Here is a 16,281-nt window from a genome sequence, read left to right as displayed (position 1 = left end):
TCAAGGCCCCTGTCTAGCTTCAGCGAGAGGCCGGGGCTCCACCCCTTGCCCCGGAAGCACTCGCTCCGGGTGGTGGTTTGTTGGCCTGTTCGTGCGCGGTGCTTCCTTTCTGTCCGACATTTTCTCGGGTAGCAGTGAGTGCTGAGGCTCCTCAGGTTTCGCTATGGTGAGTATCGATGTGCAGCCGGTGTGGTCCTGAGAGCCGGACAGTGCCAGAGCGCGGTTGAGGCTCCTTTGGAAGGAGGGCCCCCAGAACTGTCCGCCGCAACTCAGAGGGCGGGCGGGTGTATTGCCTCACCCGCGTGCTAGCTAATGGAGCTTGACCGGGGTAGGAAGCGCAGTACGAGGGGAGCGTGGGGCTGTTAGGAGCTGGCTGTTTTCCCTCTTTTCTTCGAACAGCCGCCCAAGGACGACAAGAAGAAGAAAGATGCAGGAAAGTCGGCCAAGAAAGACAAAGACCCAGTGAACAAATCTGGGGGCAAGGCCAAAAAGAAGGTGGGAGTCAGTTCCTCTAAGATTAAGGAAAACTGGGGCGCGCGTTCTGTGTTGCTGTAGTAATAAGTTATATACAGTGAATGGCTTTTAAAGTTGTGGGGTATAGAGTCATATTACTTTTATAATTTTAAGAATATTTTTATATATACATTTTATTTATTTTTATAGGGGAAAGGGAAGAGAAAGAGGAAGAGAAACATGGAAGGGTTGCCCCCAACCAGGGACCTGGCCAGCAACCCAGGCATGTTCCCTGATTGGGAATCGAACAGGCAGCCTTTCATTCGCAGGCCAGTGCTCAATCCATGGAGCCACATCGGGTCTATTTTTAAGTTTTAACTTATTTATTGATTTGAGGGGAAACATTGATTTGTTGTTCCACTTATTAAGTGGTTGATTTTTGTATATGTCCTGACCAGGGATCGAAAGCACAACCTTGGCTTATTGGACAACACTCTTAACCAACTGAGCTACCCTGCCCAGATTATTAAAGCTATGCCCTTATCACCATTGTCACTTTTTTCCCCTCATTTAATGAACAGGGTGGTACATACTACTTGGAAATTAAACAAATGTGTATTATTTGTCCTGGCCCTGGCTGGCATGGCTCAGTTGGAGTGTCATCCTGTAAACCAGAAGTTTCCAGGCATGTGCAAGGGGCAACCAATCAATGTCTCTCTCCTCTCTTCCCCTATCTCTAAAGTCAATAAACATGATCCTGACTAGGGTGGCTTGGTCGGCCATCATCCTGCAAACAGAAAGGTCACTAGTTCCATTCTGGTTCAGGGTACATGCCTGGGTTTTGGGCTCTCTGCTCCATCCCTTGCTGGGTGCTTGCAGAAGGGAACCAGTCGATGTTTCTGTTCTTTCTCCCTTCCCCTTTTCCTAAAAAATAAATAAACTGTAAAACCAGTAACTGTGGCCTGGGGTGAGGATTAAAAAATGTTGTAAAAAGTATTTGTTCTCATGTTTAGTGTGGAATATTATTTTAACTAGCCTGGTGGGGCTCAGCCCATATCTGAAAGTCTCAAGTGTGTCAAAGTGTATCTGATGCCATCAAAGGTTACCAGGGTCTTTTACCTTACTTATACTCTCGTTTTCCATTATTTGAATTTTAATTTGTAGAATATCAGTGGATTGTGAAACTTCTATGTTTCTTCAGACCAAGGATGGAGTGACCCTCTTAGTATTGTCCTCCCAATATGGAGAGATTTGTCTGGCACAGGTTGTTTGGGAGACAAAGGATGATTTTTCCAGGGGCATTGATTCTTTTTCCTTTTTGTTTTTGTGAGCAGAAATGGTCCAAAGGCAAAGTTCGGGACAAGCTCAATAACCTAGTCTTGTTTGACAAAGCAACATATGATAAACTCTGTAAGGAAGTTCCCAACTACAAGCTTATAACCCCAGCTGTTGTCTCTGAGCGACTGAAGATCCGTGGTTCCTTGGCCAGAGCAGCCCTTCAGGAGCTCCTTAGTAAAGGTGAGGAATTATTGTACTTGTGGTTTTGCACATAAATTGGCCTGATCATGTTAGCCATCTCACATGTTTTTATTGGAATTTTTAAAAATAGGCTGAGTGGTTGTTAGTAATATGATTTTAACATGTCACCTCAGAGCCATTTTTGTGCCTTGGCCCCTGTGGCAGTTTGGTGAAGCTATGTATAGTGTCTAATATGGATAAGGTGCTGTGAGGGTGGCCATCTCAGAAGGAGGTAATAGGTCCTTCCTTTGGAAAAAGTAAGTAAAATTAGATTATCACCAAGAAATGTGGGCATGTTTACCTGTTAACTCTCATGCTCAAATTCAGCATTTCTGTTTTGGGAAGGGATATAAAATTCACTTTCTGGTGTCATTTTCTATGTGAAAAATTTATTCTTTTTCTTTAGGACTTATTAAACTAGTTTCAAAGCACAGAGCTCAAGTAATTTACACCAGAAACACCAAAGGTGGGGATGCCCCAGCTGTTGAAGATGCATGAACAACAGGTGAGCAAGAATCCAGGGTCTCAATGTAGGAAATACGCATCCCTTTTATAAACTATACTAATTCTTTTTAACTTTTTTTTACAGGTCTCACGAGCTGTACATTTTGAAAAATAAAACTTTATTAAATTAGTAAGTGGGTATGTGTGTTTTCTAAGAGGCAGTTAACAAAGGAGAATATATGGTGTGGGTTTGCACACTTGGCTTTGATTGAGCCTTATGGTTGTTGCAAAAGTATCAGGAAACCATTCATTTTCTTCCTTCCTGTGACTGCTGTTTGTTCCTTGCTACATCTTCAGTTTTGAATTGATGCCTGAAAAGAAATGAAGGGTTAGTAGGACAAAAGTGAGAGAGGGGTGGTCGGTTGGGGTCCAGGCACTTGAACTATACCTGGATTGCCAGCGGCGTCCATTATTCCAGACCCGGCCAAAAGAGGGCAGCCACCCTGCACTGGTGCTGGAGCTGTGATCAAAGTTGGCCCCAACTCTGTCTGGGGGGAGTTTTTTCAATTTCTGTTTTTCCTCTGTAATGATAAGTAAATGGTTTATGTAAGTAGGAAGATTTAAAGAACACCTTAACTGCCATTCTTGAATTTGTTTACTCACTTTCTTTGAGAAATTCTTCATAGGAAGGTCCTATTTGTTGATTCCCAGAGCTGTATTCCTCATCTTGGACCATCCAGGGAGGTGTGGCGCCTGGAAAAGAAAGACCTATTAAGCAAATTAAGGACACTTGCCTAGTTCTGTTGAGATTTATCTGTGTTGAGTACTATTCCATTGTTCATTTCTTGAGGCATATTTGGATTTTCCTCAGTTTGGGGCACCTAAAGATAAAGCTGCTATGACAATTTGTGTAGAAGCCGTTCTTTTTCCTTGGAATGGCTGGATTATAATGTATGTTTAATTTTAAGAAATTGTTAGGCTGCCTGGCTGGCATGTCTCAGTGGACTGAGCACCAGCCTACAAACCCAGTCAGCACATGCAGGGCCAGGTCCCTAGTAGGGGGGACACGAACGCGAGAGGCAACCACAACTGATGCTTCTCTCCCTTTCTTCCTTCCCCTCTGTCTAAAAATAAAATATTTTAAAAAACATTAAAAGAAATTAAGACTGTTTTCCAAAGTAGGTGTGCCATTTTACATTCTACTAGCAGTGAGTGAAAGTTCTTACACATACATGTTCAGTCTTTCTGAATATTTTAGCCATTCTGAGCATCTTTTTAATAAAATGCCTTTAATGAGTTTTGAGTTCTTGACATACACTCAGAATCTAAGTCCTTCATCAGATGGTGTTTTTTTTATATTCCCCAACCCCCTGCTCTTTGGAAGTCATCAGCTTGTTCTCTATGAGTCTTTATTCATTTAGTTCTTTTTAGATTCCACATTTAAGATCAAACGGTATTTGCCTTTCTCTCACTTATTTTACTTAGCATAATAACCTCTAGGTCCATCAATTTTGTTACAAGTGGCAAGATTTCTTTGCTTTTTTTATTGCTCAGTAATACTCCATTGTGTGTGTATCACATCTTCATCCATCTATTAATGGACAGCTAGATTGCAGTTTGTGCTTTATCTTAACCAGTTTTGTTTATTTTTTTCTGGTGCACCTTTTTTGAAGGTATTGCAATACCAGGTTGATGCACAGTGGACAGAGCAACCTCCTTATTCCATGTCCCTGCTCCAAAAAGCTGTTTAATATATTGTCCTCAAAGGATGTAAAACTGGTAAGAATAGATAGTACACTTGACTTAGCCAAAAGGCTGAGATGCGATTCAACCTTAAATAACTGCCTCACCCTGCCTGGTGTGGCTCCATTGGTTGGGTATCAGTCATCCTGCAAAGAAAAGGTCACTGTTTAGGTTCCTAGCCAGGGCACATGTCTGGGTTGTGTGTTTGGACCTCAGTTGGGGTGTGTACGAGGCAACAGATTGATGTTTCTCGCATCGGAGTTCCTGTCTCCCTCCCACCTCTCTAAAAACAAATAAAACTTATTTTTTTTAAATTGCCTCTTATAGTTTGAAAAACACTGCTCTGGGCCTTACCTGAGTGGATGTTACCAACTCCTGGTGTGTCCTGTAGTTGGAAATAGAAAAAAAAAAATCCTAGATACAGAAAGTCAAAGAATGACAGGATACTCAGAGAAGGCAAACTTTATAGGAGGTGGATGGAACCAGTGCTAACCCTAATTCTACACCCTATTAATGTTAAACCTTAAGAGCACAGTAGCCCTGACTGGTGTGGTTCAGTGGGTTGGGCATTGCCCCACAAGCAGAAAGGTCATAGTTCCATTCTGGGTTAGGGCCCCATTTGGAGGTGTGCATGCAAGAGGCAACTGGTCAGTGTTTCTCCTTCCTCTCAAAATAAATGAAATATTTTCATACTTAAGCTTTATTGGATTTTTTTCTGTTATGATTTAGTCCCCATATAAATAAATCTTTACACACACACACACAACCCCACCCACCGCCCCACCCCCACCCCCCGGCTGGTGTGGCTCAGTAGATTGAGTGTTGGCCCACAAACAAAAAGGTTGCCAGTTCAATTCCCAGTCGGCACATGCCTGGGATGCTGGGTTGCGGACCAGATCCCCAATTTGATTATGCAAGAGGTAACCATTCAATGTATCTCTTGCCCATCAATGTTTCTCTCCCTTTTTCTCTCTTCCCCTCTGTAAAAACATTTTAAAAAGCACAATAACTCTTTGAAAGTACTGTCTTAAGAGACTCATGGTCTTAATAGTGGAACTGTGCCTACAACATGCCAGGTAAACAAAACCCTTTCCTCACAGCACACCGTATTTTGGTGTGTATAATGCACACTTTTTTGCCCAAATTTTTGCAGGATGTGCATTATACATGGGTATAATGGTATAATCCATGAATAATGCACATAAAAATGTTGCGCATTATATGCAAGAGCGCATTATGCATGGCAGAATGTGGTACGTGGTGTTGGCAATGGCAACTGCATGGGCAAAAAGGAAGCACAGTACAGCTGGAGTATAGACTATAAAGATAGCAGGTGATGCAATGGTTTTCTGTGTATATGAAACAAGCCCTGACTGGTGTGGCTCCAAGGGTTGAGCATCGGCCTGTGAACCAAAAGGTCAACAGTTTGATTCCCAGTGCAGAGCACATGCCTGGGTTGCAGGCCAGGTCCCTGGTAGGGGGCAAGTGAGATGCAACCACACATTGATGTTTCCCTCTCTTTCTCTCTCCCTTTCCCTCTCTAAATAAAACTTAAAAAATGACAACAGCCAACACAACAATAGCTGTCCAGTAGCTGTCCAGTGTGAATAAATAAAAATTAAAACAGGATTGCAAGGAAGTGTAGGAATTGTTCCAAGGGGCCAACTTATATTGAGTTAAAATAGACATGCTTGATACCATGTGGGAGATGGGAGTAATTTCAGATGCCTGTGGAGCATCTATAAATGTATTAAGCTGGAACTGTGGTTTCTCTAAAGGATGCAACTTAGGTGTTGGTACTCCTAAGTGGCAGTGGGGGCCATAGCCATGGTTGGAGGGTGAGCAAAGATGTCTGAAAACACTATATACTATGGAACAGTACAGCAAGAGAGAGAAGCCTGCAGAAGCAAGAATGGGTAGGAAACCCAGGAGAGATGGGTGTTCTTGATGCGGATGGGGCATTGCCCCTTTCCTGGCTGGCTTATCCATTGTACCTGATGGCCAATGAATGTCAGAGGTTGTCCTGTCTCCATCCAGTCAAGCCCTTGGGTTAGTGGCAGTTCCAAGTATGAGGGTCTCTGTGAGGTGGAGGGTACTTGGCTGAAAAAGACAAATAGGAGCCAGGCTGGCAGAGGAGGTCCTTGGGCCATGAGGATAGCAAAGATGAGATTTGTTCTCATATTCCAACTAAAAAAAAATTACAGAATGCTCTAACTGGTCAAAAGTTAAACGAGATTCCCTTACTATCTTACCTGTTTGTCCCTTTCCAGTTTCCAGGTGCTGAAGAGCTCTCTTCTGGGTCTGGTACTGCCTGAGGCTGAGTTTGATTCAGGAAAAATAAATGTGTCTAGGATGCTTAAGAGTCTGCCTAGGCTATGCTCCCACTCTCCAGAAGGAAACAAATTGGCATATGGAGGGTACTGCCCAACTTGTAAACTCTCCCCTTCTTCCCGGCCCTGCCCACATCTTGTCTACTGACAAGACCTGCCCCCTGATGGACAGGTAAGAGAATTCAAGCAGAGCAGGTGAAGCATGGAGTCCCTGAGTTTTCTTGGAGCTGGTAGGTGAAATGCTGGACCTGGGAGAAGCAGGATTCAGTGGATTTGGATACTGCTTTGGCTTCTCCGAGGGAAACCAACCTCTAAGATGGACCGAACCACCTCCTGCCGGCTGTGCTCCACTTCACGGATCTGAGCTGCCATCTGTGGAAGAAAGGCTGCTTAGATAGGTAACAAGGTCATGAGGGTTGGCTGCTTCGGAGGCCTTTCTTTAAACTTACCTCTTTGATCACTTCATCCTCTTTTTCCTCATAAGAATCCAAACCTTTCACCATGGATTTCTTGAATCTAAAAAGAGAAAGGGCAAGTCAGCCCAGAAACCCAGGCCCTGCCAACTGTGAAAAAATCCTCAGTAGATAATTTTTTCTTTAAATTTTGAGTAATTTTAAATTCACAGAAAGAAAATAGTACAATGAATACCTGTGTACCTCTCATCCAGATTCATTTTGTTAACATTTTGCCTTACTGGCTCCACTTCTCTTTTATACACATATTTACTTTTTTGCCAAAACAAAAATGGGTTTTAGACACTATGAGACTTACCTCTAAATATTTCAGCATGTATCTCTTGAGACTAGAAACAGCCTATTAAACCATGAAACCATTACCACATTAATAAAATCAATTATTCTTCTTGATATTCAAATTTTCCTATATGTGGCCAGTGAGAACCCCTTCAAACCAGCTCTTTTGTCCTCTGGACCACTCCACGGTCTTACCATGTACCTTCCCTGCACCAAACCTGAAATCAACCATTTCTCCAATGAGACCTAGTTCCTATTAGTAGTAAATAGTATTTAGAAACAAAGAGCTGAGGGGGAAAGGGTGAAAAAGGTGAAGGGATTAAGAAGTACAGACTTCCAGTCAAGATGGTGGTATGGTTAGCCTCCTTTCACTACCACATCAAAATTGCAACTAAACTATTGAACAGCCACCATTTATAACTCTCAGAAACTGAGTTGAGTGTAAGTCTTACAACTACAGAATTAAGGAAGAAACCACATCGCTAGGACTGCTAGGAGGGTGCAGAGACGCTGAATGGACTGGCCCCACACCAGCATGTGGCGGATAAAAATTGGGAGGGGTATCTCAGGAGTGAGGGGTCTCAGCCCCGCACAAAGCCCCGCAGGCCAGGGTTCCAATGCCAGGAAGATAAGTCTCCATAACTTCTGGCTGTAAAAATCAGTGGGGATTGATGCTGTGGAAGACAGAAACTTCCAGAATCCCAGGAAGTTCCTCTTAAAAGGCCAGCACACAGACTTACTTAGACTCACTCCCTCTGAGCTCCAGTGCAGGAGCAGCAGATTGAAAGGCATCAGGGAAATATGGAGAGGAACTAAATTGTCTGGCATCAGGGCGAGAGCTGGGGGCAGCTTTCTACCAGACAAAAATGCTGGTGGAAGCTATTGTTCCTTTTCTGAGCCCACCCTGAACAGAGCCACAGTCAGCAGAAGGCACCATATCTGAGACTCCATCAACCTGACTATCACTGTTTGCCCTACCTGCTGATTCCCCGAGCCCTGGCCCCACCCAACTTTCAGGCCAACCCAAGCTATTTCCAGTGGCTTTTCCATTTAAATGGCTTGTCTCGGCCCATGCTTCACATTTTCCTAAATTCTCTCAAACAAGCAGCATCTGGCTTCAGCAAGCCCCCACACCTCCCACTGTGTTGTCTCAGGTCTGGAATTAGCAGCACCTGAACTTGGGTCACAGCATGGCCTCTTCTGGGCAACTCCCAGCCCAGCGTAAATAGAGCCATCTCTGCAGATCACTTTGAGTTTATGCTGTGTGACCCTGGACAGAACACAGAGGGTGGCTGACCTTGGAAGTGCCAACCACAATCAAGGCTCAACTATGACAGGTGGGTATACACAAGCCCACATGGTGGGGGTACCTTGAATATCCAGTTTGGGTAACAGAGGATGCTGTACCACTGGACCCTGCAGGAGACCTACTACATTAAGCCATTCTACCCAGCCTGGGAGACAGCAGCTCTACCTAATACATAGAAACAAATGCAGGGAGAATGGCAAAATGAGGAGACAAAGAAACATAGCCCAAATGAAAGAAGAGATCAAAACTATGGAAAAATAACTAAACAAAATGGAGACAAGCAATCTACTAGATGCAGAGTTCAAAACACTTGTTGTAAGAATGTTTAATTAACTTAGTGAGGACCTCAACAGCATAAAAGAGATCCAGTCAGAAACAAAGGATACACTAATTAAAATGAGGAACAATTTACAGGGAAACAACAGAGTGGATGAAGCCAAGAATCAAATCAGCAATATGGAATATAAGGAAGCAAAAAATAACCAATCAGAACAGCAAGAAGAAAGAACTTTTAAAAAATGAAGATACTATAAGAGGCCTCTGAGGCAAATTTAAGCATACCAATATTTGCATCATGGAGGTGCCAGAATGAGAAGAGACCAAGAAATTGAAAACCTATTTGGAAAAAAAAATGACAGAAAACTTCCCTAATCTGGGAAGGAAATAGACATACAAGTCCAGGAAGCAGAGTCACAAGCAAGATGAATCCAAAGAGCCCACATCAAAACACATAATAATAAAAATGTCAAAGGTTAAAGACAATGAATCTTAAAAGCAGCAAGAGAAAAGCAGTTAGTTACCTCCAAGGCGCTCCTATACGACTGTCAACTGATTTCTCAAAAGAAACATTGCATGCTAAAAGAAACATTGCAGGCAAGGAATATTCAATGTGAGGAAAAGCGAGGACCTACAACCAAGGCTACTTTACCCAGCAAAGCTATCATTTAGAATTGAAGGACAGATGAAGAGCTTCCTAGACAAGGAAAAGCTAAAGGAGTTAATCACCACCACACCAGTATAAATGTTAAAGGGTCTTCTTTAAGAAGAAAAAGATAGCCCTTGCTAGTGTGGCTCAGTGGATTGAGCAGCAGCCTTCAAACTTAAAGGCTGCTGATTCGATTCCCAGTCGGGACACATGCCTGGGTTGCAGGCCAGATCCCCAGGTGGGGATGTGCGAGAGACAACCAATAGATATTTCTCTCCCTCTCTATCGCCCCTCTTTCCCCTTTCTCTAAAAATAAAAAAAATAAATAAAATCTTTTTAAAAAACATAAAAAATATGAACAATAAAATGGCAATAAATACCTATCTAAAAACAATTGAATCTAAAAACAAAATAAACAAAGAACAAAAAAAGAATCATAGATACAGAGAACATTTTGATGGTTGCCAGATGGGAGGGATGTTTGGTGGATGGGCAAAAAAAGTGAAGGAATTAAGCAGCAGAAATTGGGCTGTGACTGGTGTGGCTCAGTGGATTGAGTGCTGGCCTGTGAACTGAAAGGTCGCAGGTTTAATTCCTGGTCAGGGCATATGCCCGGGTTGTCATCCAGGTCCCCAGTTGGGGACATGCAAGAGGCAACTAATTGATGTGTCAACACACTGATGTTTCTCTCCCTCCCTTCCCCTCTCTCTAAAAATAAATAAAATCTTAAAAAAAAAACATAAATTGGTAGTTACAGAATAGTCATGCAGATGTAAAGTACAGCATAGGGAATAGTAGCCAGAGTACATACATGTATGACCCATGACATGGACAACAGTGTGGTGACTGCCTGAGGGAATGGTGGGTGGGGCTGGGTGGAGGGGGCTGAAGGGAAAAATATTCAGACCACTGTAATAGCATAAACAATAACAAAATTTTTTAAAAAGTACAAATTGGTAATTATAGACTACTCATGGGGACGTAAAGTACGGCATAGGGAATACAGTGAATAATAGTCTAATAATTATGTATGGTGTTAGATGGGTGTGAGATTTATTAGGATGATCACTAGTAAGTTATGTAATGTCTAATCACTGGGGTGTATACCTGAAACAAATATAATAAGGTATGTCAACTTAATTAAAAATAAAAAATGATTTTAAAAAAACCAAAGAGCAGAGTATTAATAAAGTTCCTACTGTTCCATAGGTGTCATGCTTCTAGCTCTTTCAGAGGACAGAGCTTTGATTTTCTTAAGTCAAAAATTCATACTGATACCTCCCCAAATGAAATCACTCCCTTCCTACTGTTATCTTCTTTCTGCCACACCAAAATTCTTGGTTCCCAACAATATCAATATACAGTTTACCACTGAATGACATGGGAGTTAGGATTTTCAGCCCTGCACAGCTGAAAATCCACATATGGCTACAGTTGGCCCTCAGTATATGCAGACCCTCAACCAGGGAGTTGACCCTTGAACAACATGGGTTTGTACTGCACTGGTCAACTGAAAAAAATATGCGCATAAGAGGACCCATGCAGTTCAAACCCATGTTGTTCAATGCTCAATTATACTTAGAGTTGTTTCATCCTACTATACACACAAAAAAGTCACTAACAACAATAAAACTACTAAGCAAAGCTCAAGATTTCTTTTCAGTTTAGTCCTTAGAAAATATCCTTCTAAGATGTACAGTCAGAATTCTGTGTTCAAAATTACTTGAATTCTTATTCATTTGTGATTATTATGAAATTGACTTATACTTAAGGAAATTTGTCTTTCCAATCAATTTTAAGACCTGTTCTCTAACTGAATAGGTAAAACATGGGGAACACTCTGCCATAGTGCCCTGGCAGCCTTGCACATATTCATACAGGCAAAGCTTGAACCACAGCTTAAGTGAGTCTTGGCTGAAAGCCTGTGTGATCCTCCCAGAACATAAGAGGACAGGAGGCCTAACAGTAGCTGCTGTAAGACCATCTCCCACTCATCTAACAGTGGGGAATTGTAACTCACCCCACCATTCTTATGACATTGTTTCTGTAAATGCTGACTCTGATATGTAGTTTGTACATAAACATCATGTTTGTGTAAGAATCCTAGGGACTAACTTCAAAAGATACAGACTCTAACTTTCAGTCATCCCAGCTCTAGATTTGCTGAACTTCAAATGTAAAACCAGGGTATGAAGACCAGGATGACACATACTAGACCCTCACTTTACCAGTTTCAAGGTCCTTATCAGAACGGACTGTGATGGCCTGCATGTAGAGAACTTTTCAATGCCCCCAACCCTTGATTTTTTTTAAAGATTTTATTGATTTATTTTTAGAAGGGAAGGGGGGGGGAGAAAGAGAGGGAGAGAAACATCAATGTGTGGTTGCCTCTTGCGCGCCCCCTACTGGGGACCTGGCCTGCAACCCAGACATGTGCCCTGATTGGGAATCCACCAGCGACCCCTTGCTTCGCAGGCCCGCACTCAATCCACTGGGCCACAGTACCCAGGGCACCCTTGCTCGTTGTGTTGTGGCAGGCAGCGAGCAGTGCGTTCAGTTACAACGAAACAGCTTCTCCTCATCTCTGGGATTCTGATGAGATACGGGGCTTTCTGTCCTGCCCCCCTCAGACTAAGAGTTTCAGACTTTAAAACCATGTAGTTGCACTCTACATTTGGCTCCCCAGCAACTCCTCACAACTCATGCTGAGGTCACCCAGCCCTTTCTGTTTCAGCGTGGTCCTTTTTGGCATGTGGGACAAGGACCTGGGAAACTGGCAATTGAGCTTACTCTTTTCGCTGTCTCTGTAAGTAATAAACTGTCTAAACCTAAGTGTGGCTCATTTTATCACTACTTGTCAGTCAGGCTTGTCCTTGTCTGGTCTTCTGTGTGGTTGTGCTTAAAATTTATAAGGTTAAAAGACAAAACTATATTGAAATAAAAGCTCCAAGAGTCCATCCCCATAATTCTCAATTATAAACTTTTCTGCTCAACTGTACTTTATTCACCCACCAAAACCATATGTATGTGGGGTCAGGGTATGAGGAGTATGCTTTTTGTCCTCAGATTCCCATTTCTGCCCAGTCAGAGTCCCAGAGGAATTTAGGCATTTCTTATCATTCCCTCATTATTCTCCACACTACGTAGAAAGGAATAATAGATACCATGAGTTTCTCTGTAACTTTGATTCTGGGATACCCCTGGGTTACACATCTCATAATCTCAATATGGTCCTAATAAAAGTGGTGTCATGAGGCTGCCTGTTGTCTTCTTGAGGCAGTCAGGGCTCACACTTCCTCTGTAATGACCAGTTTCCTGAACTTGTTTCTAAGGGTCCTCCAGAGACCAGTTCAAATAGAGTCTAAAACTATCAAAAGTAGAATCCTAGCTGGCATGGCTCAGTTGGAGCATGATTCTGTGAACCAAAGGTCGCCAATTCGATTCCCAGTCAAGGTGCATGCCTAGGTTGTGGGTTTGATCCCTGGTTGGGACACATGTGAGAGGCAGCTAGCTGATCCAATTGATGTTTCTCTCCTTCTCTCTAGAATCAATGAGCATGTCCTCAGTGAGGATAAAAAAATAATAATAATTAAAAACTATTAAGAGTGTGTACTGGGTGAGCACCAGTTTTTTGCACACTATTAACAACTTCTTCTATTCCTAAAGGAACTTAATATTCACTGTGCCACACACTTAAGTAGTTGATTACAGTCAACTTTTACTATATATTGCTCTATTTGCTAAACGCATTGCAAATCCAATCCCCAATTAGATTATAAACCTCTCAAAGATTCTGCCATACTTCTTTTGTGTCCAATATAGTGCCTAGAATAACGAGTGCTATGAAGACAACAGATACTTATGAAGTCTTTATCAAACTCTCCAATTAATAGAGGAAACTCTGGTACTTGACACGGATCCACGGAATTCATACTCTGTTACTTCATCTTTCATAAGCAGAGACTTACTGTGCATAATCTTGAGGGGAGACGAGAAACTTCTCTTTCATATGAACCTCAGCCTTGTTTTCCCACCAGAATCGATTTGTTGCTTTCTTGTGCTCTGGGCTGAGAATGAGAGTATGAGTAATCTCAGTGATAGATTATAGAATATTTCTCAGATATTTACACACAAGTAATATGTAATGCAAACTGACATCTGGATTTCTGCCTCTGGGCAAGGCCGAAAGTGAAATACTGTTAGTAACCTCTTCCAGATTTCCAGTTTCCCTTTTCCAATAAAAATGTGAGAATCTAGGAAGAGGTGTTGGGAGGGGAACCTTGAGCTAGTTGCCCTGCTGGCTTTTCCGGTTAGGCCACCAGCACCACTGGGGCCACAACAACCAAAAGCCCTCTCTATCCCTTAAGGGCAGGCGACGCCTATCAAATGACACTACATTGATCCTGATCAAATCCCAAAAGCGTTCCTCCTCTCAGCCACCCTAAATCCTCCGTCCCACGTGTATGCAACCACGCTCGATAGAGGTTCCTAGCACGGATCTCACCTGGCCAGGTGCTCCAGCAGCCCCCCGTGCAGCACTGTCAGGTTTCCGTGACTTAGGTGCTTCCGCACCTCACAGCGGCAGCACAGGCACCAGCAGCACCGATCGTGCTCGGGCACGTAACGCTCGACCTGAGCTGTGCGGATGGCCTTGCGGGCGGCCTCCACCTGCAGAAAAGAATGTAACCGGGAAGAGGCCAAGTGGGAACCCGAGGGAGACACCCCAAATCCCACCCGCTTGGGTCCTCACTGAACCGCCCGTATCCCTGCCCCCAGGCTGTCCACGGCCCACTCCAGGCCCACGGCACCTGCGGTAAGAGCCGATCCAAAGCCACCTTCAGCTCGCGCTGGTGCTTGCGGCTGTAGACGTGGCCGCGACCACAGAAAAAGGTCTGGCGACACAGAGCGCAGCGCTGCGCCGGCGCCATCGGCCCAGAATTGGGTGACTGTGACGTGCGGCGGATCCTACGCAATCCGTCGACTCCTCACCGCCCCCAGGGGGCGGGGCGAGGCCGGAAGCACGCCGCTGCACCCCGCCAAGAGCAGGCGCCACTACAAGCCCTGCTGCGACTGCGCAGGTTCTGCTTCCGGCTCTCTCTAAAATCAAAGGCTGCAAGTCAGTCAACATACCCAAATACTGTCTAGCTAGAAAAAGTGGTCAGGCTGCTGTGCAGATGCGCGGGAAAGAGCGACGCAACAGTTAGGTGAAACTGCAGCACCGTAAACCACACACACACGTCGAGGTATTGACAAGGACCCGTACTGGACAATGTAACAAATCGTAACTAGTATTTATACGGTGTTCACTGTGTGTGCGGCGCTTTTCATGAACTACCTCACTTAATCCTCACAAAACCCCTATTATTATCTGCATTTTACAAGCGGGAAAACTGAGCATGGGGGAGTAAGTAACTGTGGAAGTTTGCACAAGTGTTAAGCAGTGGAAGCAGCACCTTGGGCCCAGTGCTCTTCAGTACCAGCAGTCTGTAAGGAACACATGCTGAGAGTGGCCGCAATGTAAAACCGAATCAGACTCATACCCCAGAGGGGTGTTGTGAACCCTGTAAAGCTATAAAGGGGAAATTATAAAAGGTAAAAAAAAATCATTGCTGAGGGTTAGCAGACACTTTTAATATGTACAAGTGCTAACTAGTGGAATTTATAATTCTTTGCAAGCCACTTCTCTTAGAATCAGCAGCCATCCTGCCTGTCCTTATCTCAATCCCTAGGGCAGGCCTTGGACAAATTGCTTCTTTACAGGTTTGAAATCCTCAGGTTTTCTGACGTCTACCCTAGAGTTCCTCCACAGAAGACCGGGACCTAGCCCAGGCTTTCTTAAAGGATGAGTAGTCAGAGCTGGCACAGTCACACACTTCTCTTAGATTTGTTACCTGTACTGGTGCATTAACCTGAATGGGCTACAATGTCTGTAGGTATATAGACAGTCACCTCTACATACATAGTTCAGGCCCAGAAAGTAGCCAGACTCCTCCTCAGATCTTGAATTCCTGTTGAAGCTTCTCTTTAGACTCAAGCCTCTGCCACATGTGAACCATTTTGATAACCCTTGCAACACTCAATTCCTTGACCTCCCATCATTCCTGTGGCAGCGTCAATCCTGGACCTTCTTCATCTAAAATTGTTCCTTCTCTGAATCCAAACTCTGAAGTTCTACTCTAACCACCATCTTCCATCTTCCCATGTAAACTTACCTTCCATCTGGTCTGTTAACTATAGAAAGACCTCCATTCCTGAAAATGACTACTCTAACCCAGTAACTTAGAGAACTATTCAGCATCTCCTTGACGCTTTGCTCAAGGAGAGTGGTTTTCTCCTTCTTCTTCTTCTTGCATTAAAATTTTATTTTAACTTCTGCAAAAATCAGGGCCATTAATTCTGTTTCTTCAGTCTATAAAGTACCTTTCAAAAAGAAATAACATTTAAAATAATGGCAAGTAAATACTGTATGACTTGAGTCACTGATCAAATAACATTAGGTTGTCATTTATCCCTTTAAAAAAATTAGCAGTATGTAAGAGGATAATGATGAGAATCTCCTAAATATGCCCAAAACTAATCTGAACAATGAGCAGCCATTTTTGTGAACTCTGACTTTTATATCTCTTTCACAGATCTGTTGCTGAATGTGTAAACTGGCATAAATCTATAAAGGAATCAATTAGCCATTTATCTGAAATGTCTTTTAAAAACTCTTTCCCTTTGAGCCCACAGGTTCTACTCAGCATCTTGCTTAAGGAAATATCTATGAACCAAAAATAATAGAGGAAATATTTTCACTTGAAATGA

The 16,281-nt window shown here is 43.2% G+C and overlaps 2 protein-coding genes and 1 pseudogene across 2 annotated transcripts; 1 reads left to right on the top strand and 2 right to left on the bottom strand.

Annotated features, from left to right (window-relative positions):
* The first annotated feature begins 19 nt into the window (after positions 1-19).
* RPS25 (ribosomal protein S25) lies at positions 20-2,605 on the top strand. The gene is made up of 5 exons (XM_054592377.1): positions 20-166; positions 400-495; positions 1,788-1,971; positions 2,378-2,476; positions 2,561-2,605. The coding sequence occupies exons 1-4, from the start codon at positions 164-166 to the stop codon at positions 2,467-2,469; spliced, it is 375 nt and encodes a 124-aa protein (XP_054448352.1). The 5' UTR covers positions 20-163; the 3' UTR covers positions 2,470-2,476; positions 2,561-2,605.
* Positions 2,598-14,443, bottom strand: CENATAC (centrosomal AT-AC splicing factor). Its single transcript, XM_054592374.1, has 11 exons — positions 14,283-14,443; positions 13,979-14,142; positions 13,443-13,541; positions 6,938-7,004; positions 6,798-6,860; positions 6,411-6,475; positions 6,153-6,258; positions 4,513-4,543; positions 3,079-3,168; positions 2,864-2,996; positions 2,598-2,786 (listed from the first exon to the last, which is right to left on the bottom strand). The coding sequence occupies exons 1-11, from the start codon at positions 14,400-14,402 to the stop codon at positions 2,723-2,725; spliced, it is 1,002 nt and encodes a 333-aa protein (XP_054448349.1). The 5' UTR covers positions 14,403-14,443; the 3' UTR covers positions 2,598-2,722.
* LOC129086172 (uncharacterized) lies at positions 4,067-4,242 on the bottom strand (annotated as a pseudogene).
* Positions 14,444-16,281: the final 1,838 nt, after the last annotated feature.

This window comes from Pteronotus mesoamericanus, unplaced genomic scaffold, assembly GCF_021234165.1.
Source record: "Pteronotus mesoamericanus isolate MK-2021 breed Mesoamerican mustached bat unplaced genomic scaffold, CSHL_Meso_final scaffold_36, whole genome shotgun sequence".
NCBI lineage: Eukaryota > Metazoa > Chordata > Mammalia > Chiroptera > Mormoopidae > Pteronotus > Pteronotus mesoamericanus.
This window is presented reverse-complemented; position numbering and strand designations above follow the sequence as displayed.